This window comes from Neoarius graeffei, chromosome 6 (assembly GCF_027579695.1).
Source record: "Neoarius graeffei isolate fNeoGra1 chromosome 6, fNeoGra1.pri, whole genome shotgun sequence".
Lineage (NCBI taxonomy): Eukaryota > Metazoa > Chordata > Actinopteri > Siluriformes > Ariidae > Neoarius > Neoarius graeffei.
The window spans coordinates 7,225,333-7,249,655 of record NC_083574.1 but is presented as its reverse complement, the minus strand read 5'-3'; the positions used below and the strand labels follow the sequence as shown (position 1 = coordinate 7,249,655).

Here is a 24,323-nt window from a genome sequence, read left to right as displayed (position 1 = left end):
GGACAGTGAGTGTATATTTGCAAGGTCCTGCACTAAAATACTGATTTAGAGTATACCAAATATTAATTTATGCCTTAGTGTAATATATTAAAATTACATAATTGTAAATACTTGTACTGTTTTATTTAAGGATGCATATACAATAAAGCAAGCTGGGATTAAGTATTACATGTATGATTGATCAAGAATTGTCTGTGGGCTTGTTTTCTTTTTTAATATTCTCTCTCAGGCCTGCATCTGTTTAATTTTATCTGCTCGCAATTGTGTGTGTGTGTGTGTGTGTGTGTGTGTGTGTGTGTGTGTGTGTGTGTGTGTGTGTGTGTGAGAGAGAGAGAGAGAGTGAACCAGTGTTTCAATAGTCATGAGACCATTTTCTTCTCGTAATGGTAATGTAATGAGCCATGATCATAGCTGATAACTTTTTGTGATAGAAGGCAATCGTGTGTGTGTGTGTGGGGGGGTACTCCCCAAGTACACCAGCATGTACAAATAGTGTACAATCAGTGCAAAATTATTACATCGCAAAATGCACGCCTGAAAGCCCTGACTTTACAGTAGATGTGCCTCCATGGTCAGAGTTTCTGACCCCGATAGAAGGCCACCAAATGAACACTTCATTGTTTACGGTCACCGAAGTAGAGAAAGTTATGAATAACCTCCCCAACAATAAGGCTTGTGGACTTGATGGGGTCACATACGAAACCTTGAAAGCAACCAAACAGGTGTCGTGCCCAGCTCTGACTAACATATTTAACACCTGTCTGAAAAATGGCAAAGTTCCAGAGTCGTGGAAGGGGGCTTTGATTCATCGTATCCTGAAAAAGGATAATATTCCTAACGACCCCTCAACCTGGAGAGACATCTCCTTGTTACCTACAATTTTTAAATTATTTATGAAGTATCTGCTGTCTCGAATCCTTCCGTGGCAGGGATACTTTCACCAATACAAAAAGCATATATTAACAGACAAGGAATGAATGAGCACGTCTTTTGTCTCAAAACAGGAATAGATGACTTTAAACACTCTTCTGCAAAGTTTTATACAGTCTTCCTAGATTTCCGTGACGCGTTTGGCACACTGCCCCCATAATGTCATGTACCATGCACTAGAAGAAATAGGATTGCCACAGCTTTATACAGCACGGGCGATTGCTCTAAGACAACGAGAGAGGCTCAGCCTCCTCTAAAAATGACGAACATCGTGTAGGATGAATTGCGCTAGGCTTATGTTATAGCCGACCTTATAACATTGCTATTTCAGATCCAGAATCATATCAACCCAACTACAGTGCGAAATCATTCCGTTATAACTTTCCCCAGTTCGCCTAATGTGTGCGTGAGTTTCTTCCCCTCGTGACAGCGCGATGCAGCCCAGCCTCAGTGGATTGGGAGCTATGTGCTTGTCAATCTCAAAATGCAAGACGATTATTGGACAAATACTGCGAAAATGCCCGCCCACGGAGTCTCACGGACTCCCAGCCTCAATGGACTTCAACGGCATTTGGGAGCTCTGCGCTTTTCAATCTCAAAATGCAAGATGGTTATTGGACAAATACTGCGAAAATGCCCGCCCACGGACTCCGAGCCTCACATGGGAGGGACATGGCAGTTTCCGCGAGGAGACTGGTGATTGGTGAAAGCGGCCGGATATTTTCTTTGATTGACAGCTCGTTTCAACTATAGACAGGCAGCGGACAGCGTTGCCAGATTGGTCGATTTCCCTCCCAATTGGGCGGTTGTAAGTGCATTTTGGTGGGTTTTGAACATATTTTGGGCTGGATAACGTCAGCAGTATCTGGCAACATCAGTTCAGTCCCATGCGGATTCGCAAGTGCTGTGGTGTATTGTAAGAGATCAGCTTACATTTCGATTTCATTCATTACATACGGTTTCTACCAGCTTTTTTAGTTTGTATATATTTTCATTGTAAATAAAGTGTAAATATAGTGTTGTCAAGTTTGCTATCTTAGTTCCAGAAATTTCGTTTATTTGAGTGACTGAACTTGAACTTGAGGGGGCTAGTCAGCTAGCAAGAAAGCTGCGCACGGATGCCAAGCATTGCTGATTTAATTTTGGCGAAGCCATTTGCCAGTCTTCCTTTCGAGGAAAAAATTAAAATTAAAGAGCAGGGTAGACCAACGCCTCAAATTGACTTGGTGAAAAAGGTAGGGAATAATACTCGCTCCTTTCAGCTCTCCTGGTACGAGAAAGTGAATTGGCTAACAGCAAGTGACCCACATCAACAACAGTAAATAGGCTACTTTAGTAATATGTCATGGATGGACCAAAAATATAGAATCTATTTAAAATGTTTATGCTGAGTATATTATATTGGAATATATATTTTTCTGGATATGAATTAAACACAGCTACAATTTGGAAAACATTTTTAAACAAAAACACAGCCGAGGTCAATTTTTAAACAACATGCCACAATTTTAAAATATAAAATGTTAAAATATAAACACCCCCCCCAACACCACCATCATGTATATTGGACAGTCGGCTAATGGGCCAAAAGAACCTGTTATTTCACAGTTTGTGACCCTGCCAACAATCAGCCAGATCAGAGGCAAGAGTATGGGCAAAATTGATGTTTTTTCTTTTAAAATCTGGAAATATCGTAACCGACCAGCCTCCCCTGTTTGAAAGACTACCAGCCGCCACTGTTATACAGATATAATTAAAGATGTATATGCTAACTCCTTTATTCAAGTTATATGTGGAAAAGCATTGACTGATCCAGTGCCGCTTAAAATTGGCATTAAGACTGGGTGCCCGTGGAGTGCCATTAACTTTATTCTCGCAATTAACTCTTGGCTAAAATGGATGTGTCAGTGCGCGCCAGCAGGTGCGCGCTCCCCGAACCCCGTGCAAGCTACGCGGACGATGTAGAAATGTCATCAAGGGACGAACGTGTGATTAACAACATGCTTATGCGCACTGAACAGTTCATAGAGTGGTCAAATCTGGACATTAAACATACAAAATGTGCTGCCTTTTATGAGAGACGAAGTGGTGGAAATAGGTGGTACAAATCCAAGTCTGATAAGCCCCCTGTCTTCTCAATAATGAACAATACCATCCGCCTGTATGAACGTCATGAAACATATCCCTATCTAGGGCATAAATTTAATGTGGCTGGTGATTGGGAGGAACAAGTTGCGGAGCTGTGCCAGGAGTACACTCGAAGACTGGCACTGATAGATTCTTCTCCCCTCCCTATTATGATGAAAATCGAGGCCATTAGTGCTATAGCAGTAGCTAAAATACAGCACCTTTTTTCCAATGTCCATGTTGCCCAAAATACGCTGGCAATGTTAAACAACAAAACTGTGAGGCTGGTAAGAAAATGGATTGGACTAAATAGTCACACAACACGGGACATTAGAGTAGAGTGGGGGAAAAAGCCCCCCTTAAGGAAAATTCAGTTTTTCTCCAAGTTGAAATGAACCATGTGTTTAGTTTTAATCATAGTTTTTGACAACAGTGACATGAACAATAATGTCACCTAAAGTTTGCCTAAAGTTAATACTTTTTTTTTTTTAACAAAAACAAACATTGTGCCAAAGGGGCCTTTTACCCCCCCAGTGGGGTAAAAGGCCCCCTGAGGTGGGGCAAAAGGCCCCCTCACTCAAAAAAAGCTGTTTGGATAGCAAAAGTGTTTACTTAAGCCTATAATGTGAAAGAAACAAGAAAATATCCCTGAATTAATGAATAGATGCATTATTTTATTATATTTCACATTTTAATTTCAATTTTTTTTTTAATTTAAATTATTTTTAATATTAAGTTCAAATTACTTGCTTTACTCAACCAGGTAAGCGAGATGTTATTAAAAACTATGTATCTGCTATTCAGAAATGTATGAAATACAGTAATTATGATAAAAGGAAACGATGCCCCCTGGGGGCCATTTACCCTGCCATTAAGGGGGCGTTTTACCCCACAGACTACACTTTTACAAAAAAGGGTCTTACTTTCAAAATGTGATTCAACTTTTTATACCTAATGTATTTTTTTTCACGTACTGACTTGTCTACTCATACCACATACACAGCTGTGATATCTGATGAAATAGCAGCTATCTACCGTAAATACAGTTTTACTGATATCTGAAAATTATATCACTTACCATGAAATTTGATTTCTCTCTGCTGCGTTGCTGATATGTGATCCACAGTGGATATTTGTATATCCCCGTTGTCAAGCCAGTCCATAGCAACAATAGAAATGTAACTTTGCACCATCTGGTGGTTATTTTGGGTAAAACAGGCCGGGGGCGTATTACCCCACGGGGGCGTATTACCCCACTCTACTCTATCTTTCAATCACGCAGAGACGGGGGCCTAGGTGTCCCGAATGTCGAATGGGTGTACACTTCTACGAGAATAGGTCATCTTATCAACATGCTAAACAATGATGGCACAGCCGTCAGAGAACTGGCACGCGAATCGTTGTTGTTACATTTGCAGCGACATAAAATACCGCCCGCCTCCTTAAATGAGCCCCAGTTTCTTGGTTTCAAATTGAAACATAATGGCAAGCTTGATATCAAGGCAGCTGGATTTGGGGTGCGCTCCGATTGGATAGATCTCAACGATCTTTGCCAACGTGTAGGACTTGAACTTTCCTGGCTGGGAAGTGACGGAGCACCAGCAGCGCTTGAGGATATTATAACAAATCCTCATATTTCGCCTTTAGTGGTTCTGAAAGAAAACAACACATCGCGCCAGTTGCAAATAAAGGACATCAGAGTATCACTTCTACACCATAAAAAAACACAGGGTGTACAGCGCTGGAAAAGCCTAAAATTACAAAGGAAACTAGCGCTCCTACAGTCTGCTGATAAATCAGTGTCCCATTCAATTTTCAAAAATTACTCCATTCCAGAAGAAATTATTGTCTTTGCCATTAAAGCACGACTGCAATGCCTTCCAACGAGATACAACTTGGCAATTTTGGTATCCATCAAGGCATGACCCCTTTTGTATATATTGCACACAAACCATCAAGAAAACGAAACAGTGTCCCATATACTGAATGGATGCAGTTACTATAAAGGACAGTATGTGACCAGGCACGACCGCTTGGTCAATCCGGTTGCAAAGGACTTACAAAAAATAAACCAAGGACATGATTGCAAGTTTTTTCTACATAGTACTGTGAAAACGAACTGGTTTCAACATAACATATCTGATTTTGATTATTTTAAAGACATCCCAAATACACCGGATATTGTAATTGTAAATTAATTTGCGAATTCTGTATGCATTATTGAGGTTGGGTGCTGTTTTGATTTGTATATAGACACTTGCTATTATTCCAAATTACTGAAATATCAGCCCTTATTAGAACATATTCTGTAATTGGGATATGAATGCAGGCTTATAGTACTGGTTTTTGGAAGCTTAGGCCATGTACATAAGAATGTAGTCAGAGGGCTGCAGTTGGGGGGAATGCAAAAAAGAGGAGCAAAAAATTTGGCAAAGTTTTGCTCTGTCTCAGCTATTATTGGTAGTATGCACATATGGAGACGGAGATGTTTTGTTTATCCTTGAATGTTGAGTATTACATTAATAAGAGTACTGGTATAAGTGTGTAGCCTTTAAGATCTGTCATCCTATCGAAGACCTTTTCCAGAATATTTGGATCTTGTACCCCTTGCTTGTTTCTTGGTTCCAAATAAAAGTAATTAAATGTGTGTGAATGAAAGATAGTGCTAACAGATGTTACTGATGTGATGTATAGACAATCAACCAGTTTATCAACCAACATGAACTCGTCCCATAGTTAACATTACCATTTAACCGTAGCTTCCTGGTTCTCGTGATAAGAATAACAAGATAACGTTCCGAAACACACACAACACACCAGACATGAGATTATGGTAGACGGCCTTTCTATTATCATTTCACTGGGCAGGTGGAATAAACTCCTTTCTCTTTCTAGTTAAAGTGGAAAGTGTCTTTGTTTCGCATTAGGTGACACTTCATCATGTTTATTCACCTAAAGCTGCAGTTTAACAGCCAAACGAGGTGCTCAAGCTTTTGCTATTAGACGTTGCTCTGAAGGCTGTGTGGTGTGTAAGGAGCGGGGTGTGTAGTTGAGGTTGGAAGACCACCCCTGAAAGATAATCCAAATAAGCTGAATAAAATTACTTTAATATTGTTCTGGTTTGTTCTCCCCATGCAGATAGTTTTAATGCAGACGTGTGTTGTGTGGATGTGGATTTTTATATCAGGAAAATGTTATTGTTGAATCTAAGAGAAGCAGAAGAAGAAGCCTTTATTTGTCACACGTACACTCAAGCACAGACTTCAGAACACAGTGAAATTCCTCTCTGCATTTAACCCATCTGAAGCAGTGAACACACATGCACACACACAAGTGAGCAGTGAGCACACACACACATACCCAGAGCAGTGGGCAGCTATGCTACAGCGCTCAGGGGCGCAGTTGGGGGTTAGATGCCTTGGTCAAGGGCACTTCAGCCCAACCTCAGACCATGGCTGCCCCATGTTAACCTAACTGCATGTCTTTGGACTGTGGGAGAAGCCGGAGCACCTGGAGGAAACCCACACAGACACGGGGAGAACATGCAAACTCCACACAGAAAGACCCCCATCAGCTGCTGGGCTCGAACCCAGAACTTTCTTCCTGTGAGGTGACGGTGCTAACCACTACACCACCATGCCACCGAAAGGTTCTCATATCGACAATCGCACATAGCAGTCTCTGGAATTCAAGCAAATAAACAGCTTTTGCTTTTTGTACATATGACGTCCCCTGTGCTATTCTCACAATACTGACTATAAAGTGGGAGGCAGCAATGCTGATGTTGCAGAAAGAAAGAAAGAAAGAAAGCTATTCTTTTATACTAGAAAGATATCTACTGATACTAGTAGATATAGGAGATATACTTGAAAGAAAGAAAGCAAGCTATACTTTTATACTAGAAAAATGTCTACTTCTACTAGTAGATATACTAGATATACTTGAAAGAAAGAAAGAAAGAAAGAAAGAAAGAAAGAAAGAAAGAAAGAAAGGTAGATATCTGAGAAAGAAAGAAAGAAAGAAAGAAAGAAAGAAAGAAAGAAAGCTATACTTTTATACTAGAAAAATATCTACTTCTACTAGTAGATATACTAGATATACTTGAAAGAAAGAAAAGTAGATATACAAGAAAGAAAGAAAGACTTATATACTAGAAAGATATCTACATATACAACCCCGATTCCAAAAAAGTTGGGACAAAGTACAAATTGTAAATAAAAACAGAATGCAATAATTTACAAATCTCAAAAACTGATATTGTATTCACAATAGAACATAGACAACATATCAAATGTCGAAAGTGAGACATTTTGAAATTTCATGCCAAATATTGGCTCATTTGAAATTTCATGACAGCAACACATCTCAAAAAAGTTGGGACAGGGGCAATAAGAGGCTGGAAAAGTTAAAGGTACAAAAAAAGGAACAGCTGGAGGACCAAATTGCAACTCATTAGGTCAATTGGCAATAGGTCATTAACATGACTGGGTATAAAAAGAGCATCTTGGAGTGGCAGCGGCTCTCAGAAGTAAAGATGGGAAGAGGATCACCAATCCCCCTAATTCTGCGCCGACAAATAGTGGAGCAATATCAGAAAGGAGTTCGACAGTGTAAAATTGCAAAGAGTTTGAACATATCATCATCTACAGTGCATAATATCATCAAAAGATTCAGAGAATCTGGAAGAATCTCTGTGCGTAAGGGTCAAGGCCGGAAAACCATACTGGGTGCCCGTGATCTTCGGGCCCTTAGACGGCACTGCATCACATACAGGCATGCTTCTGTATTGGAAATCACAAAATGGGCTCAGGAATATTTCCAGAGAACATTATCTGTGAACACAATTCACCGTGCCATCCGCCGTTGCCAGCTAAAACTCGATAGTTCAAAGAAGAAGCCGTATCTAAACATGATCCAGAAGCGCAGACGTCTTCTCTGTGCCAAGGCTCATTTAAAATGGACTGTGGCAAAGTGGAAAACTGTTCTGTGGTCAGACAAATCAAAATGTGAAGTTCTTTATGGAAATCAGGGACGCCGTGTCATTTGGACTAAAGAGGAGAAGGACGACCCAAGTTGTTATCAGCGCTCAGTTCAGAAGCCTGCATCTCTGATGGTATGGGGTTGCATTAGTGCATGTGGCATGGGCAGCTTACACATCTGGAAAGACACCATCAATGCTGAAAGGTATATCCAGGTTCTAGAGCAACATATGCTCCCATCCAGACGACGTCTCTTTCAGGGAAGACCTTGCATTTTCCAACATGACAATGCCAAACCACATACTGCATCAATTACAGCATCATGGCTGCGTAGAAGAAGGGTCCGGGTACTGAACTGGCCAGCCTGCAGTCCAGATCTTTCACCCATAGAAAACATTTGGCGCATCATAAAACGGAAGATACGACAAAAAAGACCTAAGACAGTTGAGCAACTAGAATCCTACATTAGACAAGAATGGGTTAACATTCCTATCCCTAAACTTGAGCAACTTGTCTCCTCAGTCCCCAGACGTTTACAGACTGTTGTAAAGAGAAAAGGGGATGTCTCACAGTGGGAAACATGGCCTTGTCCCAACTTTTTTGAGATGTGGTGTTGTCATGAAATTTAAAAATCACCTAATTTTTCTCTTTAAATGATACATTTTCTCAGTTTAAACATTTGATATGTCATCTATGTTCTATTCTGAATAAAATATGGAATTTTGAAACTTCCACATCATTGCATTCCATTTTTATTTACAATTTGTACTTTGTCCCAACTTTTTTGGAATCGGGGTTGTACTAGTAGATATACTAGATATACTTGAAAGAAAGAAAAGTAGATATACTTGAAAGAAAGAAAGAAAGAAAGAAAGAAAGAAAGAAAGAAAGAAAGAAGATATACTTGAAAGAAAGAAAAGTAGATTTCCAAGAAAGAAAGAAAGATATACATTTATACTATTTATACTACTAATGTCTACTTCTATGAGTAGATATACAAGAAAGAAAGAAAGAAAGAAAGAAAGAAAGAAAGAAAGAAAGAAGATATACTTAAAGAAAGAAAGAAAGAAAGAAAGAAAGAAAGAAAGAAAGAAAGAAAGAAAAGTAGATATCTGAGAAAGAAAGAAAGAAAGAAAGAAAGAAAGAAAGAAAGAAAGAAAGAAGATATACTTGAAAGAAAGAAAGAAAGAAAGAAAGAAAGAAAGAAAGAAAGAAAGAAAGAAAGATATACTTGAAAGAAAGAAAGAAAGAAAGAAAGAAAGAAAGAAAGAAAGAAAGAAAGAAAGAAGATATACTTGAAAGAAAGAAAGAAAGAAAGAAAGAAAGAAAGAAAGAAAGAAAGATATACTTGAAAGAAAGAAAGAAAGAAAGAAAGAAAGAAAGAAAGAAAGAAAGAAAGGTAGATTTCCAAGAAAGAAAGAAAGAAAGAAAGATATACCGTATTTTTCGGACTATAAGTCGCACTTTTTTCATGGTTCGGCTGGCAATGCGACTTATACTCCGGTGCGACGTATATATGTTTTTTTTTTTTTTTTCACCGCGGAATAACTGGAGCTGATGCTGAGTCTGACGACAGCCACGCAGAAGAAGAGGAAACGGCGCTTCATCTGCCGCTGGAGGCAGAGTTGTTCAGAAGCGACACCGAGGATGAGGAATTCAATGGATTTGCTGATTTGGAGTGAAATCATCAGCTTGATAAACTTGATTGACCTGTGTTTTATTATTAATGATAGGCCTATAGTTATTTAAATAAGTTATGTAGTGATTTTAGGCAGTGCTTAATTTGTGAAGTGGGAGGTCCCGGAACGCAGGAGGTGGGTGGGTCCGGCGACTCAAAAAAAAAAAAAAAGGCGGGGGATGGTTTACTATAACTTAAAGCACATGCGCTTATTGTGTGTGTAAAATAATAATAATAATAATAATAATAATAATAATAATAATAATAATAATATCAGACATTATGATCTTAGAAAACGCTTTAGTGACAAACAGTTACAGACAGTAATATGTCGTGATATTATATTATAAAATAATTTTTATTAGTCTATATATTAAATTATATATTACATTTATCTTCTAAAATAACAGACTGTACTCATCACAACCGGTTTATTTCACCATTGGAGATCAGATCACACAAGACATGAGTTAAATGACTCATTTTAAGGATTTAAGTAGGGGATTTAAAAGCGGTTGTTGTTTTTTTTCACTAGACGGTTGTTTTTACTACCGTACCTGTCTTTGGAGATGATATACCTATAGCCTACTTGACCTCTGATTTGATGAAATAAAATTCGACAAAAATGAAGAATGACACTCCTCGATGATGACTACAGCTTTAATAACACAGATGAAAGAGCCATGGGGCGATAATAAGCCCTACCGGTAAAAATATTCTAAAAGCAAAATGATTAATGCATCAGTAATAGGCTACTAATATTAGTTATAATAATAATATAGGCTATTAGTAATAACGATAGTGATAGTATTAAAGATAGTAGTAGATATTTAAAATAATCAGACTAGGCTACTTGCAGGGCAAAGGGCGCGTCATCACTGCTCAGCTGTTCGTTTATTAAATAAACAATGCAGTCACGCAGTAACCACGCGCTGCTTATCAGATACAATCACAGATTCTATGGATAGAATAACCCTTCAAAAAAGTGCGACTTATAGTCCGGTGCGACGTATATATGTTTTTTTCGTCTTCATAATGCATTTTTTGGCTGATGCGACTTAAACTCCGGAGCGACGTATAGTCCGGAAAATACGGTACGTTTATACTAGAAAAATGTCTACTTCTATGAGTAGATATACTAGAAAGAAAGAAAGAAAGAAAGAAAGAAAGAAAGAAAGAAAGAAAGAAAGAAAGTAGATATACTTGAAAGAAAGAAAGAAAGAAAGAAAGAAAGAAAGAAAGAAAGAAAGAAAAGTAGATATCTGAGAAAGAAAGAAAAAAAGAAAGAAAGAAAGAAAGAAAGAAAGAAAGAAAGAAAGAAAGAAAGAAAGAAGATATACTTGAAAGAAAGAAAGAAAGAAAGAAAGAAAGAAAGAAAGAAAGAAAGAAAGAAAGAAAGAAAGAAAGAAAGAAAAGTAGATATCTGAGAAAGAAAGAAAAAAAGAAAGAAAGAAAGAAAGAAAGAAAGAAAGAAAGAAAGAAAGAAAGAAGATATACTTGAAAGAAAGAAAGAAAGAAAGAAAGAAAAGAAAGAAAGAAAGAAAGAAAGAAGATATACTTGAAAGAAAGAAAGAAAGAAAGAAAGACAGAAAGAAAGAAAGAAAGAAAAGTAGATTTCCAAGAAAGAAAGAAAGAAAGATATACGTTTATACTAGAAAAATGTCTACTTCTATGAGTAGATATACTAGAAAGAAAGAAAGAAAGAAAGAAAGAAAGAAAGAAAGAAAGAAAGAAAGAAAGAAAAGTAGATATCTGAGAAAGAAAGAAAGAAAGAAAGAAAGAAAGAAAGAAGATATACTTGAAAGAAAGAAAGAAAGAAAGAAAGAAAGAAAGAAAGAAAGAAAGAAAGAAGATATACTTGAAAGAAAGAAAGAAAGAAAGAAAGAAAGAAAGAAAGAAAGAAAGAAAGAAAAGTAGATTTCCAAGAAAGAAAGAAAGAAAGATATACGTTTATACTAGAAAAATGTCTACTTCTATGAGTAGATATACTAGAAAGAAAGAAAGAAAGAAAGAAAGAAAGAAAGAAAGAAATACTTTTATACTAGAAAAATGTCTACTTCTACTAGTAGATATACTAGATATACGTGTACTTGAAAGAAAGAAAAGTAGCTATACTTGAAAGAAAGAAAGAAAGAAAGAAAGAAAGAAAGAAAGAAAGAAAGAAAGAAAGAAAGAAATACTTTTATCCTAGAAAAATGTCTACTTCTACTTGTAGATATACTAGATATACTTGAAAGAAAGAAAAGTAGATATACTTGAAAGAAAGAAAGAAAGAAAGAAAGAAAGAAAGAAAGAAAGAAAGAAAGAAAGATGCATAGAATTGAAAGAGAAAAAGTCATGGAAAAGCAGAGTGATAAAGAGTGAGGGAATGAACTGAGATGAGTGAGAGTGAAAGATGGAGGGAGGAGGAATGAAGGAAGGAGGAAGCTGACAGCATGAAAAACGAGTCCGTCACTGTGGAGGCCTGTGTGGTGTGAGGAGCTAATTCAGCTGATACTCACTGATGGGCGATAAGCGCCTGACTGCCTCTCTCTCTCTCTCTCTCTCTCGTGTTAATAAGTGATAGTTGTGATGGTGGGAATGCAGAACTCTCCATATACATGAGGAAAGCCTGTAATTGTCTCAGTGAGGAATCCCTTTTCTTTCTGGCTGCACATCAAAGCTCGCTGTTCTTTCTATAAAACAGAGCAGCTAGAGCACTTTAAGCTTTAAAGAGCACACAGTCGGATGCAGGAGGAGAGATATCACCGCATCGCCACTGTGGAGGCCTGCAGATACGTTTCAGAAGGTTTTCACATCCAAGTGTGACCGTCGTCTTCTCTCTCCGCTATACGCTGTGTTATAAAACCCGGGACTTGCTGCTCGAGCGACTCTCGCAGTTTACTGTACTGACACGTACCGTATGTATATAGGTTTTATTTGTGTTAGGAATTCTGAAACCCTCAAAAGCATCGCTTGTCCAATACATCCTTTTAAACGTCATCTATAGTTTGTTATTCTGCATTTTTCCACCTTGGGCAAAGCTTAGATTTGGTTCATTTTGTTGAGAAAAAGAGCGAGTCCTTCCTGGAGTGTCTTTCTACTGAAGAAAAAGCTCAAAGCCTCTTTTGCACACAGGATATAATGAAATCTTTATCAACACATCAATTCAGACAGGATATTTATTACCTGGAGTTATCAAAACTGCTCATTTCTCAAAGAAGGAACAATACGGCGTAATCTTTCAAGACGCAGGAATAAAAAAAATGCTGACATGATGGATTCTTGAGGGACAAAAATCCCAAAAATACATCAGTAATAATTACATTGCCCAAGTAATCCAGTTGAAACAGGGATTCAGACGGCTCTGAGGGACATCATTTTAATCCAACACCACTTTTTTTAAAACTTCCCAATTCCATTGCTGATAAAACCTGAAACACAAACCTTAGAGGACAGAGTTAATTCTGGAAAGGACGGTAATCTAAAGGCTCTGAAGGTTGACACTAGACAAATAAATAAACACCATTCGATTTGCAAATGAACGCTCTCAGTGAGCTGCCAAAGCAGGACTCGTGTAATTGTTTACTCTGTCTTATCTGCTCAGTCATGGATTAGGAGCTTAAAGGCTTTCTCATGTCTTAATCCTGTCTTCTTGATATACTTGCAATCAGCAGACAGTTTCAGCTCTCACTCGACAGTCTGATACGATCTGGCCTGAATGCTACAGCTTTAATCCACGCTCCTGAAAATAACGAACAGCTTTCTAACAAACGTAATTAAAAGTAAATGGCAAGTAAAGTGCCTCGCTACCCGGAGGGCCAGTAATGAAGAAAGGTACAGGTGGGGAATCTGATCTGAGGTGAGTGTGTTTAAATGTCCTGCCTGCAATTGCAGAAAGACGAAGAATGTGAAAGCTATATATTTAAGAGTTATTCCACGAAATCAAGTCGTACATGAGCTGATAGCCGACGAGGCACGTAGCACTGAGTTGGCTATAAACCATATACAACTAGATTGAGTGGAATGACTGTTTAATTCTATCCACATTCACTGGATTTTGACAAAACAGAGCATTTTTATTTTTATTTTTTGCAAATTCGATAAATAAAAACTTTATACAAAACGTCCGGCAAAATAATTTCCACTTAGAATGTAAACAAACCGACGAAATGACAGGAACAATTTGTGAAAAATGCAATAATAATAATTCTTGGAAAAAAAGATACATTCTTACCATCAAATACTTTTATTCCATATTTGGTTGCTTTTTTTTGTAATTTTTCAGGTTTTATTTTCAAGTAGAGTTTTTATTTCGTCCTTGGTTGGTTCAGCAACACGTGACGCCATTTTGTTTTTCTCTACTCATGGTACCGTATGTAAGCTGATATCCTCCTAGTAGAGTATCCAATCAGAGCGTGCGATTGCTCATATCCAGTGAATGTGGACAGAATAAAGTACAGTATATCAACTGTATATGAAATATGGCTTGTGTTCTATTCAGAGGTTCTGCATGAAATTTGAGTGCATCACTTATTAAAGCTAGACGGCCTTTCGATTTCATAAAATCGGTGAAATTTAGTTCCCTCTGAAATGTGCTCATTGTGATATATGTCTATTTCTGTACTATCTCACAAAATATCAGGCCGTTCTGTGGCTGGGAAGTTATTTAATTTGAGGGGATTAAAGCAAATAATGTGCATGAAATCACTCGCTTCGCGCAGTCAAGCAGACAGAGGAAGTCCGTGTATGTGTGTGTGTGTGTGTGTGTGTGTGTGCGTGCGAGCACAGGTTTACCTTTGAGCGTGCACTAACAGTTACATCATTCTGTCGCTAAACGAACAGCTGATCACACCGAGGTGCTCGCTGAGCGCCGATATTTATTAGTTTGGTCCTTCGTTTCCTTTCCTTCGTACATAACATAACGTTTTCTTCTCGCTTTCTTTCCGTTACTGTAGTCAGTCTTTCACATTTCATTCACACACTCACGTCCTCCATTTTTCTCTCCTGTTTCAAATTTGTATCCCACAATGCCTTGCGCGAACAGGGAAAGCCCACCACGTGATGCATGACGTAGTATCTTGTATTGGGTCATGGTGAAGCAGAAAAAAATAGCGCAGAATTTAGGGCCATGTGGCCTTAAATTAATTAATTTTACTATTTAAAAAAATAAAATAAAATTGGACGTCTGTGATTTGAATTCAGTAGCTTTCGGTCCATTAAACAAAAATAATTGGGTGTCAGGGAAAATTCTTTTTATAACCTACACTTGAAAAATCTGAAAGGCAGTCTACCATATATATATATATATAAAAGAGCTGACACTGTGTCATTCCTGAAGCTCTCCATTCATGAAGCACAGACTCTCCTAACATAAATGTCCTCCATATACTGTACTTACATTCCCATTTGAAACTCTTTTTCTTTCACAATCGATGGTCATTTTTGCTCTCTGCAGAGAAAACAGAGAAAAATATTTCTTAACTTTTTCCATGGCCACAAAAATGCACATTTCTGACTGGTTGGACAGTATGCATTATTTCACACTAAATAAATCAGTACGCTCTTCATAAATATATAAAGATGTAAGAATGTCACCAGTGAGTATAAATAAGCCAATATTTGCACTTGGCTATCGCCTTCATTATGTAAATAATGAATTCAGCAGAGAAAGAAGTTCCATTCACACCACATCATCCTCCATCTGCAGAGGAAAAATCTCTTCTCGCTGGCTGTGCTGATGCTAGCCTACTTTGTATGGTGCCGTTTTTTAACTATTGAATAGAAATTTATTCAGTTTCATTCACTGCTTAGTTTCACCTTCCTGTGAAAAGAGCAGTGGAAAAATAGACAACCTATACAATAAAAATAACAATGCGTATTTTATTTTTTACACTGTTATACAGTTATGTGTAAGAGAAACAAATGAACATAATCAGCCATTGCATGAAAGGAATAAAAGACTCAAGGGCTTGATATTATTAAAAAAAATAATTAAACCTTGTTGGAGTGTTTTATTCCTCTTATGCCATAGGAGTTTGTCAGTTATTACAATATATATGTATACACTCACTGGCCACTTTAATAGGAACTTGTTCTTGATTCTAAGATCCCTGTTCTTCACAGGAGTGGAACCCAATGTGTTCTTCTGCTGTTGCATGCTGAGATGCTTTTCAGCTCACCACGATTGTAAAGAGTGATTATACAAGTTACTATATCCTTGCTGGCAAAAAAGCTCGAACCAATCTGTCCGTTTTCCTCTGACCTCTCTTATCAACAAGGCGTTTGTTTCCACCCACAGAACTGCCGCTCACTCAGCTCAATGTCTTTTGTTTTTCGCACCATTCTGTGTAAACTCTACAGACTGTTGTGTGTGAAAACCCCAGGAGATCAGCCGTTTCTGAAATACTCAAACCAGTCTATCGGGCTCAAACCAACACCCATGCCGCAGTGAAAGAAAGTCATGCTTTGAGATCACAATTTTTCCCATTCTGATCTTTGAACATTGTGAACGTGAACTGAAGCTCTTGATTTGTATCTGCATGTTTTGATGCATTGTGCTGCTATCAAGGGAGTGGTTGTTTAAAGAACTGCATACAACAGCAGGTGTCTAGGTGTGCCCAATAAAGTGGTCATTAAATATGCATGTGCAATGGTGTGGAACATCCTCAAAGTAAGATCTCACATGTTAAAGCAGCTTATTTTCATGAAGATATGACAAAAAAACGTAACTGCTCATACTACAGAGAAACTGCAAAACCTAAACAGCTGAAGATTTTTCCATCATAGAAAGCATTTAATACGGCATCTGTTTCTAATTTTTTTTATGAGCTTCGCCATCAATCCTAAAATTAATAAAATAAGTAATAAAAATATTTGGCGGCACGGTGGTGTAGTGGTTAGCGCTGTCGCCTCACAGCAAGAAGGTCCTGGGTTCGAGCCCCGGGCCCGGCGAGGGCCTTTCTGTGCGGAGTTTGCATGTTCTCCCCGTGTCCGCGTGGGTTTCCTCCAGGTGCTCCGGTTTCCCCCACAGTCCAAAGACATGCAGGTTAGGTTAACTGGTGACTCTAAATTGACCGTAGGTGAGAGTGTGAATGGTTGTCTGTGTCTATGTGTCAGCCCTGTGATGACCTGGCGACTTGTCCAGGGTGTACCCCGCCTTTTGCCCATAGTCAGCTGGGATAGGCTCCAGCTTGCCTGCGACCCTGTAGAAGGATAAAGCGGCTAGAGATAATGAGATGAGATGAGATAAAAATATTTACAAGCTAAAGGGGGGGGGGGGGGGGGGAATAGATATATGTATGTATGGCAGGGTAACCACAACAGCATTAGCCAATTCAATTACTCTGGGCCAACAGTATTTATATAGAAAAAAAAAGAAAAACAGGACCTGCAAGACCCTGGACTGAATTGCATTTCAGGTATATAGATTTAAAAGTGTGAGGGTTGTTGCAATCATAATTATTTAAAGCAGAAAAATAATAATTCAACATAGTAAATTTAAAATAGCTAAGATCATCCATGTTTAAATTTGTCCATCCATCCATTTTCTTCAGATTATCCACTTATCTGTTTAAATTCAGTTCATCAGAAAGAATGTTCCAAATTCTTGTCGTTCTAACAACAAAAGATTTCAGGTAGGTTGTGGTTTTACACTTACGAACATTATGTATTTTTACGATACAATTATTATTAGCCTCAGATTATGTTACTATACAAAAATGATTTTTTTTATATAATTCAGTCCCAAACACTTTCGTCCCCAGCTCATTTTGCCTCTTTTGGTAACCTGACACTTAAATTAAGTGTTACAGTATAAAATGGGCATTTTCACTTTATTTGCAGTGTTTAGAGAAAAAAAATCTGTTTACAATAGAAAACTGTTCATTTTGTGTTTCACAACACAGAGAGAGAGAGAGAGAGAGTATGGTGACTAATAGTGGCATTGCGTCATCATTCACTGTCTATGGTTATATGTTTACTGTATATCTACTATGTGTTATTATTAAAAAAACAGACTAGTAATAACTGAGCTGTTTTTGTCTTGATATTTGATCAGATTAAAGTTAGTGAAAGATCCCAACAGTACAAAATTCTCCCCTAAAAACTTTTTAATTTTTTTTCGCTCTCTCTTTCTATCTCTGATTTAATGGCTGGTATCAGTATCCAACAGAACACAAGCTCTGAAACTCTCCCATCATCGTCTCCACCACAGAGCTTTTGATAGGCTTTGACAGCAGCAATTTGATTTTGTCGGAGATAAAACCTTCTTACCACTGCTCATAAGGAAGAAAGAGTGCCTCGAGAGAAAGAGAGAGAAAGAAAAAAAAAGATCAGAAAGCAGGCTGTTGGAGGAAAGAGAAGAGTTTTAAAACTAGAGTACAATAGAGGACTATTGCCATCGAACAGCCATATATAAGAGGAGTAGTTCCTGTAGATGTGGAGAATTCTAGCATCCTCCTCTGTAATATCCTCCTGGTTTTTATCCGTGTCAGGAATCCCTTCTCCACATGGTTGGCTCAGGTTTCTCCTGTTTTGAAATGCAAATAATCCCATGCTGGTGAACTGCACGCACACACACACACACACACATGCGCACACAAAAATGCACTCATAAATTCTTGCTGAAATGCCAACACTCTGAGACAGGTGCTGTAGTGCAGTAATAGTTTGTTCACATGGAACCTTATGCACATGCAATGAACGCATTAATGATTAACTAAAAGAAAACTGAAAAATTCTACATGGGAAATTCCTTCATTTAAGACGAGAGAAAGAAAGGCAAAAATCTCATCTCATCTCATTATCTCTAGCCGCTTTATCCTGTTCTACAGGGTCGCAGGCAAGCTGGAGCCTATCCCAGCTGACTACGGGCGAAAGGCGGGGTACACCCTGGACAAGTCGCCAGGTCATCACAGGGCTGACACATAGACACAGACAACCATTCACACTCACATTCACACCTACGCTCAATTTAGAGTCACCAGTTAACCTAACCTGCATGTCTTTGGACTGTGGGGGAAACCGGAGCACCCGGAGGAAACCCACGCGGACACGGGGAGAACATGCAAACTCCACACAGAAAGGCCCTCGCCGGCCCCGGGGCTCAAACCCGGACCTTCTTGCTGTGAGGCGACAGCGTTAACCACTACACCACCGTGCCGCCCCTATTATTATTATTATTATTATTATTATTATTATTATTTCAACCTTTATGAAACCAAATTTGCCATGTTAGCCTACTTATCTAGCCTGCCTTAGCAGTGAATAAACATCTTTCAGAAATCCTGTTAGGTTAGCTATGTATGATGTTAGCTTATTATTATGCTCATGATAGCAGCAGAATGAATTAATCTTTATGATATTTATGAATACAGCATAGAAATTCTCTCAGAGATCCCGATAGGTGAGCATATTATTTCGATGACTAGTGATAGCAGGAAAAAAAAAATATTCAACATTTATGAATATTCCAGAAAATCTTCTCAGAAATCTTCTGAGGTTAGCTTACTTGTTAGTTGGCTAGCATTAGCTGTTAAAAAAAAAAGTCATGAACATTATTAGTATGGCATAAAATCCTCTCAGAAATCTTACCAGTTTAGCTTACGCACTAGTTGGGTAGCATTAGCTGTTAACAAATAAATAACATTTATGAATATGGCATAATTTTTTTAAAAATCATGTCAGGTTCGCTCAGTTGGCTAGCATTAGCTGTAAAAATGAGCAACATTTATGAATATGGTATAAAAGAACTTTCAAAAATCCTGTCAGGTTAGCTTGGTTGGCTAGCATTAGCTGTCATAAGTAACATTTTATGAATATGGCATTTAAAAAAACTTTCAAAAATCCTGTCAGGTTAGTTCAGTTGGCTAGCATTAGCTGTCACAAATAAGTAACATTTATGAATATGGCATAAAAAAAAGTTTCAAAAATCCTGTCAGGTTAGCTTGGTTGGCTAGCATTAGCTGTCACAAATAAGTAACATTGATGAATATGGCATTAAAAAAAACTTTCAAAAATCCTGTCAGGTTAGCTTATTTGGCTAGCATTAGCTGTCATAAATAAGTAACATTTTATGAATATGGCATTAAAAAAACTTTCAAAAATCCTGTCAGGTTAGTTCAGTTGGCTAGCATTAGCTGTCACAAATAAGTAACATTTATGAATATGGCATTTAAAAAAACTTTCAAAAATTCTGTCAGGTTAGCTTATTTGGCTAGCATTAGCTGTCACAAATAAGTAACATTTATGAATATGGCATTAAAAAAAAAAACTTTCAAAAATCCTGTCAGGTTAGCTTAGTATTAGCTGTCACAAATAAATAACATTTATGAATATAGCATAAAAAACTTCAATAATTGTATCAGGTTTGCTCAGTTGGCTAGCATTAGCTGTAAAAATGAGTAATATTTATGAATATGGCATAAAAAAAAGTTTCAAAAATCCTGTCAGGTTAGCTTATTTGGCTAGCATTAGCTGTCATAAATAAGTAACATTTTATGAATATGGCATTAAAAAAACTTTCAAAAATCCTGTCAGGTTAGTTCAGTTGGCTAGCATTAGCTGTCACAAATAAGTAACATTTATGAATATGGCATTAAAAAAAACTTTCAAAAATTCTGTCAGGTTAGCTTATTTGGCTAGCATTAGCTGTCACAAATAAGTAACATTTATGAATATGGCATTAAAAAAAAAAAACTTTCAAAAATCCTGTCAGGTTAGCTTAGTATTAGCTGTCACAAATAAATAACATTTATGAATATAGCATAAAAAACTTCAATAATTGTATCAGGTTTGCTCAGTTGGCTAGCATTAGCTGTAAAAATGAGTAATATTTATGAATATGGCATAAAAAAAGTTTCAAAAATCCTGTCAGGTTAGCTTATTTGGCTAGCATTAGCTGTCATAAATAAGTAACATTTTATGAATATGGCATTAAAAAAACTTTCAAAAATCCTGTCAGGTTAGTTCAGTTGGCTAGCATTAGCTGTCACAAATAAGTAACATTTATGAATATGGCATTAAAAAAAACTTTCAAAAATTCTGTCAGGTTAGCTTATTTGGCTAGCATTAGCTGTCACAAATAAGTAACATTTATGAATATGGCATTTAAAAAAAAAAACTTTCAAAAATCCTGTCAGGTTAGCTTAGTATTAGCTGTCACAAATAAATAACATTTATGAATATAGCATAAAAAACTTCAATAATTGTATCAGGTTTGCTCAGTTGGCTAGCATTAGCTGTAAAAATGAGTAATATTTATGAATATGGCATAAAAAAACTTTTAAAATTCATGTCATGTTAGCTCATTTGGCTAGCATTAGCTGTAAAAAAAATAGATAACATTTATGAATATGGCATAAAAAACTTTTTTTTTAAATCATGTCAGGTTAGCTTAGTTGGCTAGCATTAGCTGTAACAAATAAGTAACATTTAGGAATATGGCATTTAAAAAAAAAAACCTGTCAGGTTAGCTGCTAGCATTAGCAGGAAAACTAATTAACATTTATGAATGTAGCATAAATGTCCTTTCAGAAATCCTGTCACGTAGCTTATGTTACCTAGATGGCAAATAGTAGCAGTAAAAGTTATAAACAATTTGATTTAAAATCCACTCAGGTTCATCTCGCTAGAAATCCTAGCTAACAGGCTAGGTTAGGTAGTTTTAGTCATAAAGCTAGCATTAGCATTGAATATTATACATCTTTATATGTGTTCAGACATCCTGTCAGTGATAACTGGCTCGTGTTGGCAGTAAAAATTGTGAGAATGTATGAATATGACTCCTGTCAGAAATCCTGTTAGATTAGTTCCTAGTAGGTATGTGGCTAACAGTGCAGATTTGAAAAGTTTAACTAGCTGACGAGCGTTAACATGGAACGTTTTAGAGCTTTTTTATATGGGTTAAAGAGTTAAAGATCCTCTCTCGAAATCCTGTGTGTGTGGATAAAGTTGAAGTAATTGCCGTATGCCTTTGTGTTCTTCAGGGTGTTTGATTACCAGCGCGTCCCGTCTGCAGTGCCTGCGCTGCCCCACAGTTCCAGCCTGGCCAAGAAAGTACGCTCGTCTTCTTCCAAGCAGAGACGCAGCCGAGACCGCTCATCCTCCAAGAGCTCCTCCAGACCCCACTCTTCCAGCAGAGCCAAGTGTACATGAACACACACTCAAATATACTGTACATATACACATCCCAAACCCAACCTGTCATTTTATCAGTGGCTGTTCCCAGGTTGAATATTTTCAGCTGTGTACTAACATCAGAAACAAAATAAAGCCCTAATTTTCATGGTTGCAAAGTTTCCAGAGCTAATGGATTAATTTAATTATGCAGAAGGGAATAATTTAACAGCTCATGATGCTTTGTGATGGGTTATCGATGAAAATGAGGCGTTTTGTGGCAGTGCTTCCCTGAGCTTCGGGAAGTATTCCCAAACCCATCTGCGAGCATTGGCTGCGTAGTTTGCCAATGAAAACATTGCCACCGAAATTCAATACATGCACTGAAATTTTTCAGGATGTTTTTGGCTGCTCACGAGGCAGAGACACACCAAAAATCACACCAAAATAAAAAACATTCGCCATGCATCGCACGACTGGTGGCGATGCAACCAATTTTCATCGCCAAGTATTCGCAAAACCATCGCGAGCTGTAGCGTGACCATAGCCTAAATAGTGTAATGTGTGTCATGTGATGCAGCACGATGTGAAACTGTTTCCACCCAGAAGTTGATTATTTTCCTTTAACAGCATGCCCTGAAGTGTTTTATTCTTCTTATATCACAGCAATTTGCCAAAACTCATCTCATCTCATTATCTCTAGCCGCTTTATCCTGTCCTACAGGGTCACAGGCAAGCTGGAGCCTATCCCAGCTGACTACGGGCGAAAGGCGGGGTACACCCTGGACAAGTCACACCTACGGTCAAATTAAAGTCACCAGTTAACCTAACCTGCATGTCTTTGGACTGTGGGGGAAACCGGAGCACCCGGAGGAAACCCACGCGGACAACATGCAAACTCCTCACAGAAAGGCCCTCGCCCGCCACGGGGCTCGAACCCGGACCTTCTTGCTGTGAGGCAACAGCGCTAACCACTACACCACCGTGCCACCCCAATTTGCCAAAACTAACATTTTAAATTTATTATAAGACGTTATATACCATATATAGTTCCATTTAATGACGTGAGACAATCCGTGAAATTGTTATGAATAGTTTTGTTCTCCAGGCTCTTGTTTGTCTCTTTCGTGAAGATGATGACATGAAACAGCTTGCCATGTGAAAGAGAAACTGGAAAGTTCTCCTGAACTTCATGAACACTTACATAAACTTAAAATAGAAAACTGAGAAGGGCGTCACGGTGGTGTAGTGGTTAGCGCTGTCGCCTCACAGCAAGAAGGTCCTGGGTTCGAGCCCCGTGGCCGGCGAGGGCCTTTCTGTGTGGAGTTTGCATGTTCTCCCCGTGTCCGCGTGGGTTTCCTCCGGGTGCTCCGGTTTCCCCCACAGTCCAAAGACATGCAGGTTAGGTTAACTGGTGACTCTAAATTGAGCGTAGGTGTGAATGTGAGTGTGAATGGTTGTCTGTGTCTATGTGTCAGCCCTGTGATGACCTGGCGACTTGTCCAGGGTGTACCCCGCCTTTCGCCCGTAGTCAGCTGGGATAGGCTCCAGCTCGCCTGCGACCCTGTAGAACAGGATAAAGCGGCTACAGATAATGAGATGAGATGAGAAAACTGAGAACAGCAGTTGATCCTGATCAAAGTCTTCTTCCATAAATGTTCAATATGTTAAAGCTCAATGGCCTTTCGATTTCATAAAATTGGTGAAATTTAGTTCCCTCTAAAATGTGCTCATTGTGATATATGTTTATTTCTGTAATATCTCACAAAATATCTGGGGCTGGGAAGTTATTTAATTTGAAGGGATTAAAGCAAATAATGTGCATGAAATTGCTCGCTTCGCGCAGTCAAGCAGACAGAGGAAGTCCGTGTGTGTGCGCATGCGCAGGTTTACCTTCTTCTTCTTCTTTTGGATTTTACAGCAGCTAGCATCCAGTGTTGCATTACTGCCATCTACAGGTTTACCTTTGACCGTGCACTGACAGTTACATCATTTTGTCGCTAAACGAACAGCTGATCACACCGAGGTGCTCGCTGACCACCGATATTTATTAGTTTGGTCCTGCGTTTCCTTTCCTTCGCAACAAATAATCTTTTCTTTTCGCTATCCGTTACTGTAGTCCAGGGGTACTCAATAGGCGGACTCCGGTCCAGATCCGGACCCAAACGCAATGAAATTCGGACCGAGACGAAATTCAATATTCTAATTTCATCATAGTGATCCAAGCGAGATTTCATTGGCGTGTGATTACGCGCTATATCTATCTTTTTTCCCCTACTGGATGCGATTCCGATCATGTATTTACCTCATGCCCAATCCAATGTCCAATCAGCAGATATGTATACTAACATCAGTATGACAACTCAGTGTTACCGTGAGCTCTGCGAGTGTTTTTCTCCACCGCTGTCTGTGGATCACGCAGGTCACCATTCACTACAACGCAGGCAGATTTGCGAACAGTACCTGTTTGTTTAGCAAGCAAAAATCATGGCGTGCTCCAAACATGACAAAAA

General features: G+C 38.2%; 1 protein-coding gene across 1 annotated transcript in view; it reads left to right on the top strand.

The window, feature by feature from the left end:
* LOC132887360 (RNA-binding Raly-like protein) overlaps positions 1–24,323 on the top strand; it is a 238,875-nt gene that overhangs the window by 182,920 nt on the left and 31,632 nt on the right. The window contains exon 4 of the mRNA XM_060922829.1: positions 21,681–21,841. Coding sequence (XP_060778812.1) covers positions 21,681–21,841 — 161 coding nt within the window. The remainder of the gene's footprint in view (positions 1–21,680; positions 21,842–24,323) is intronic.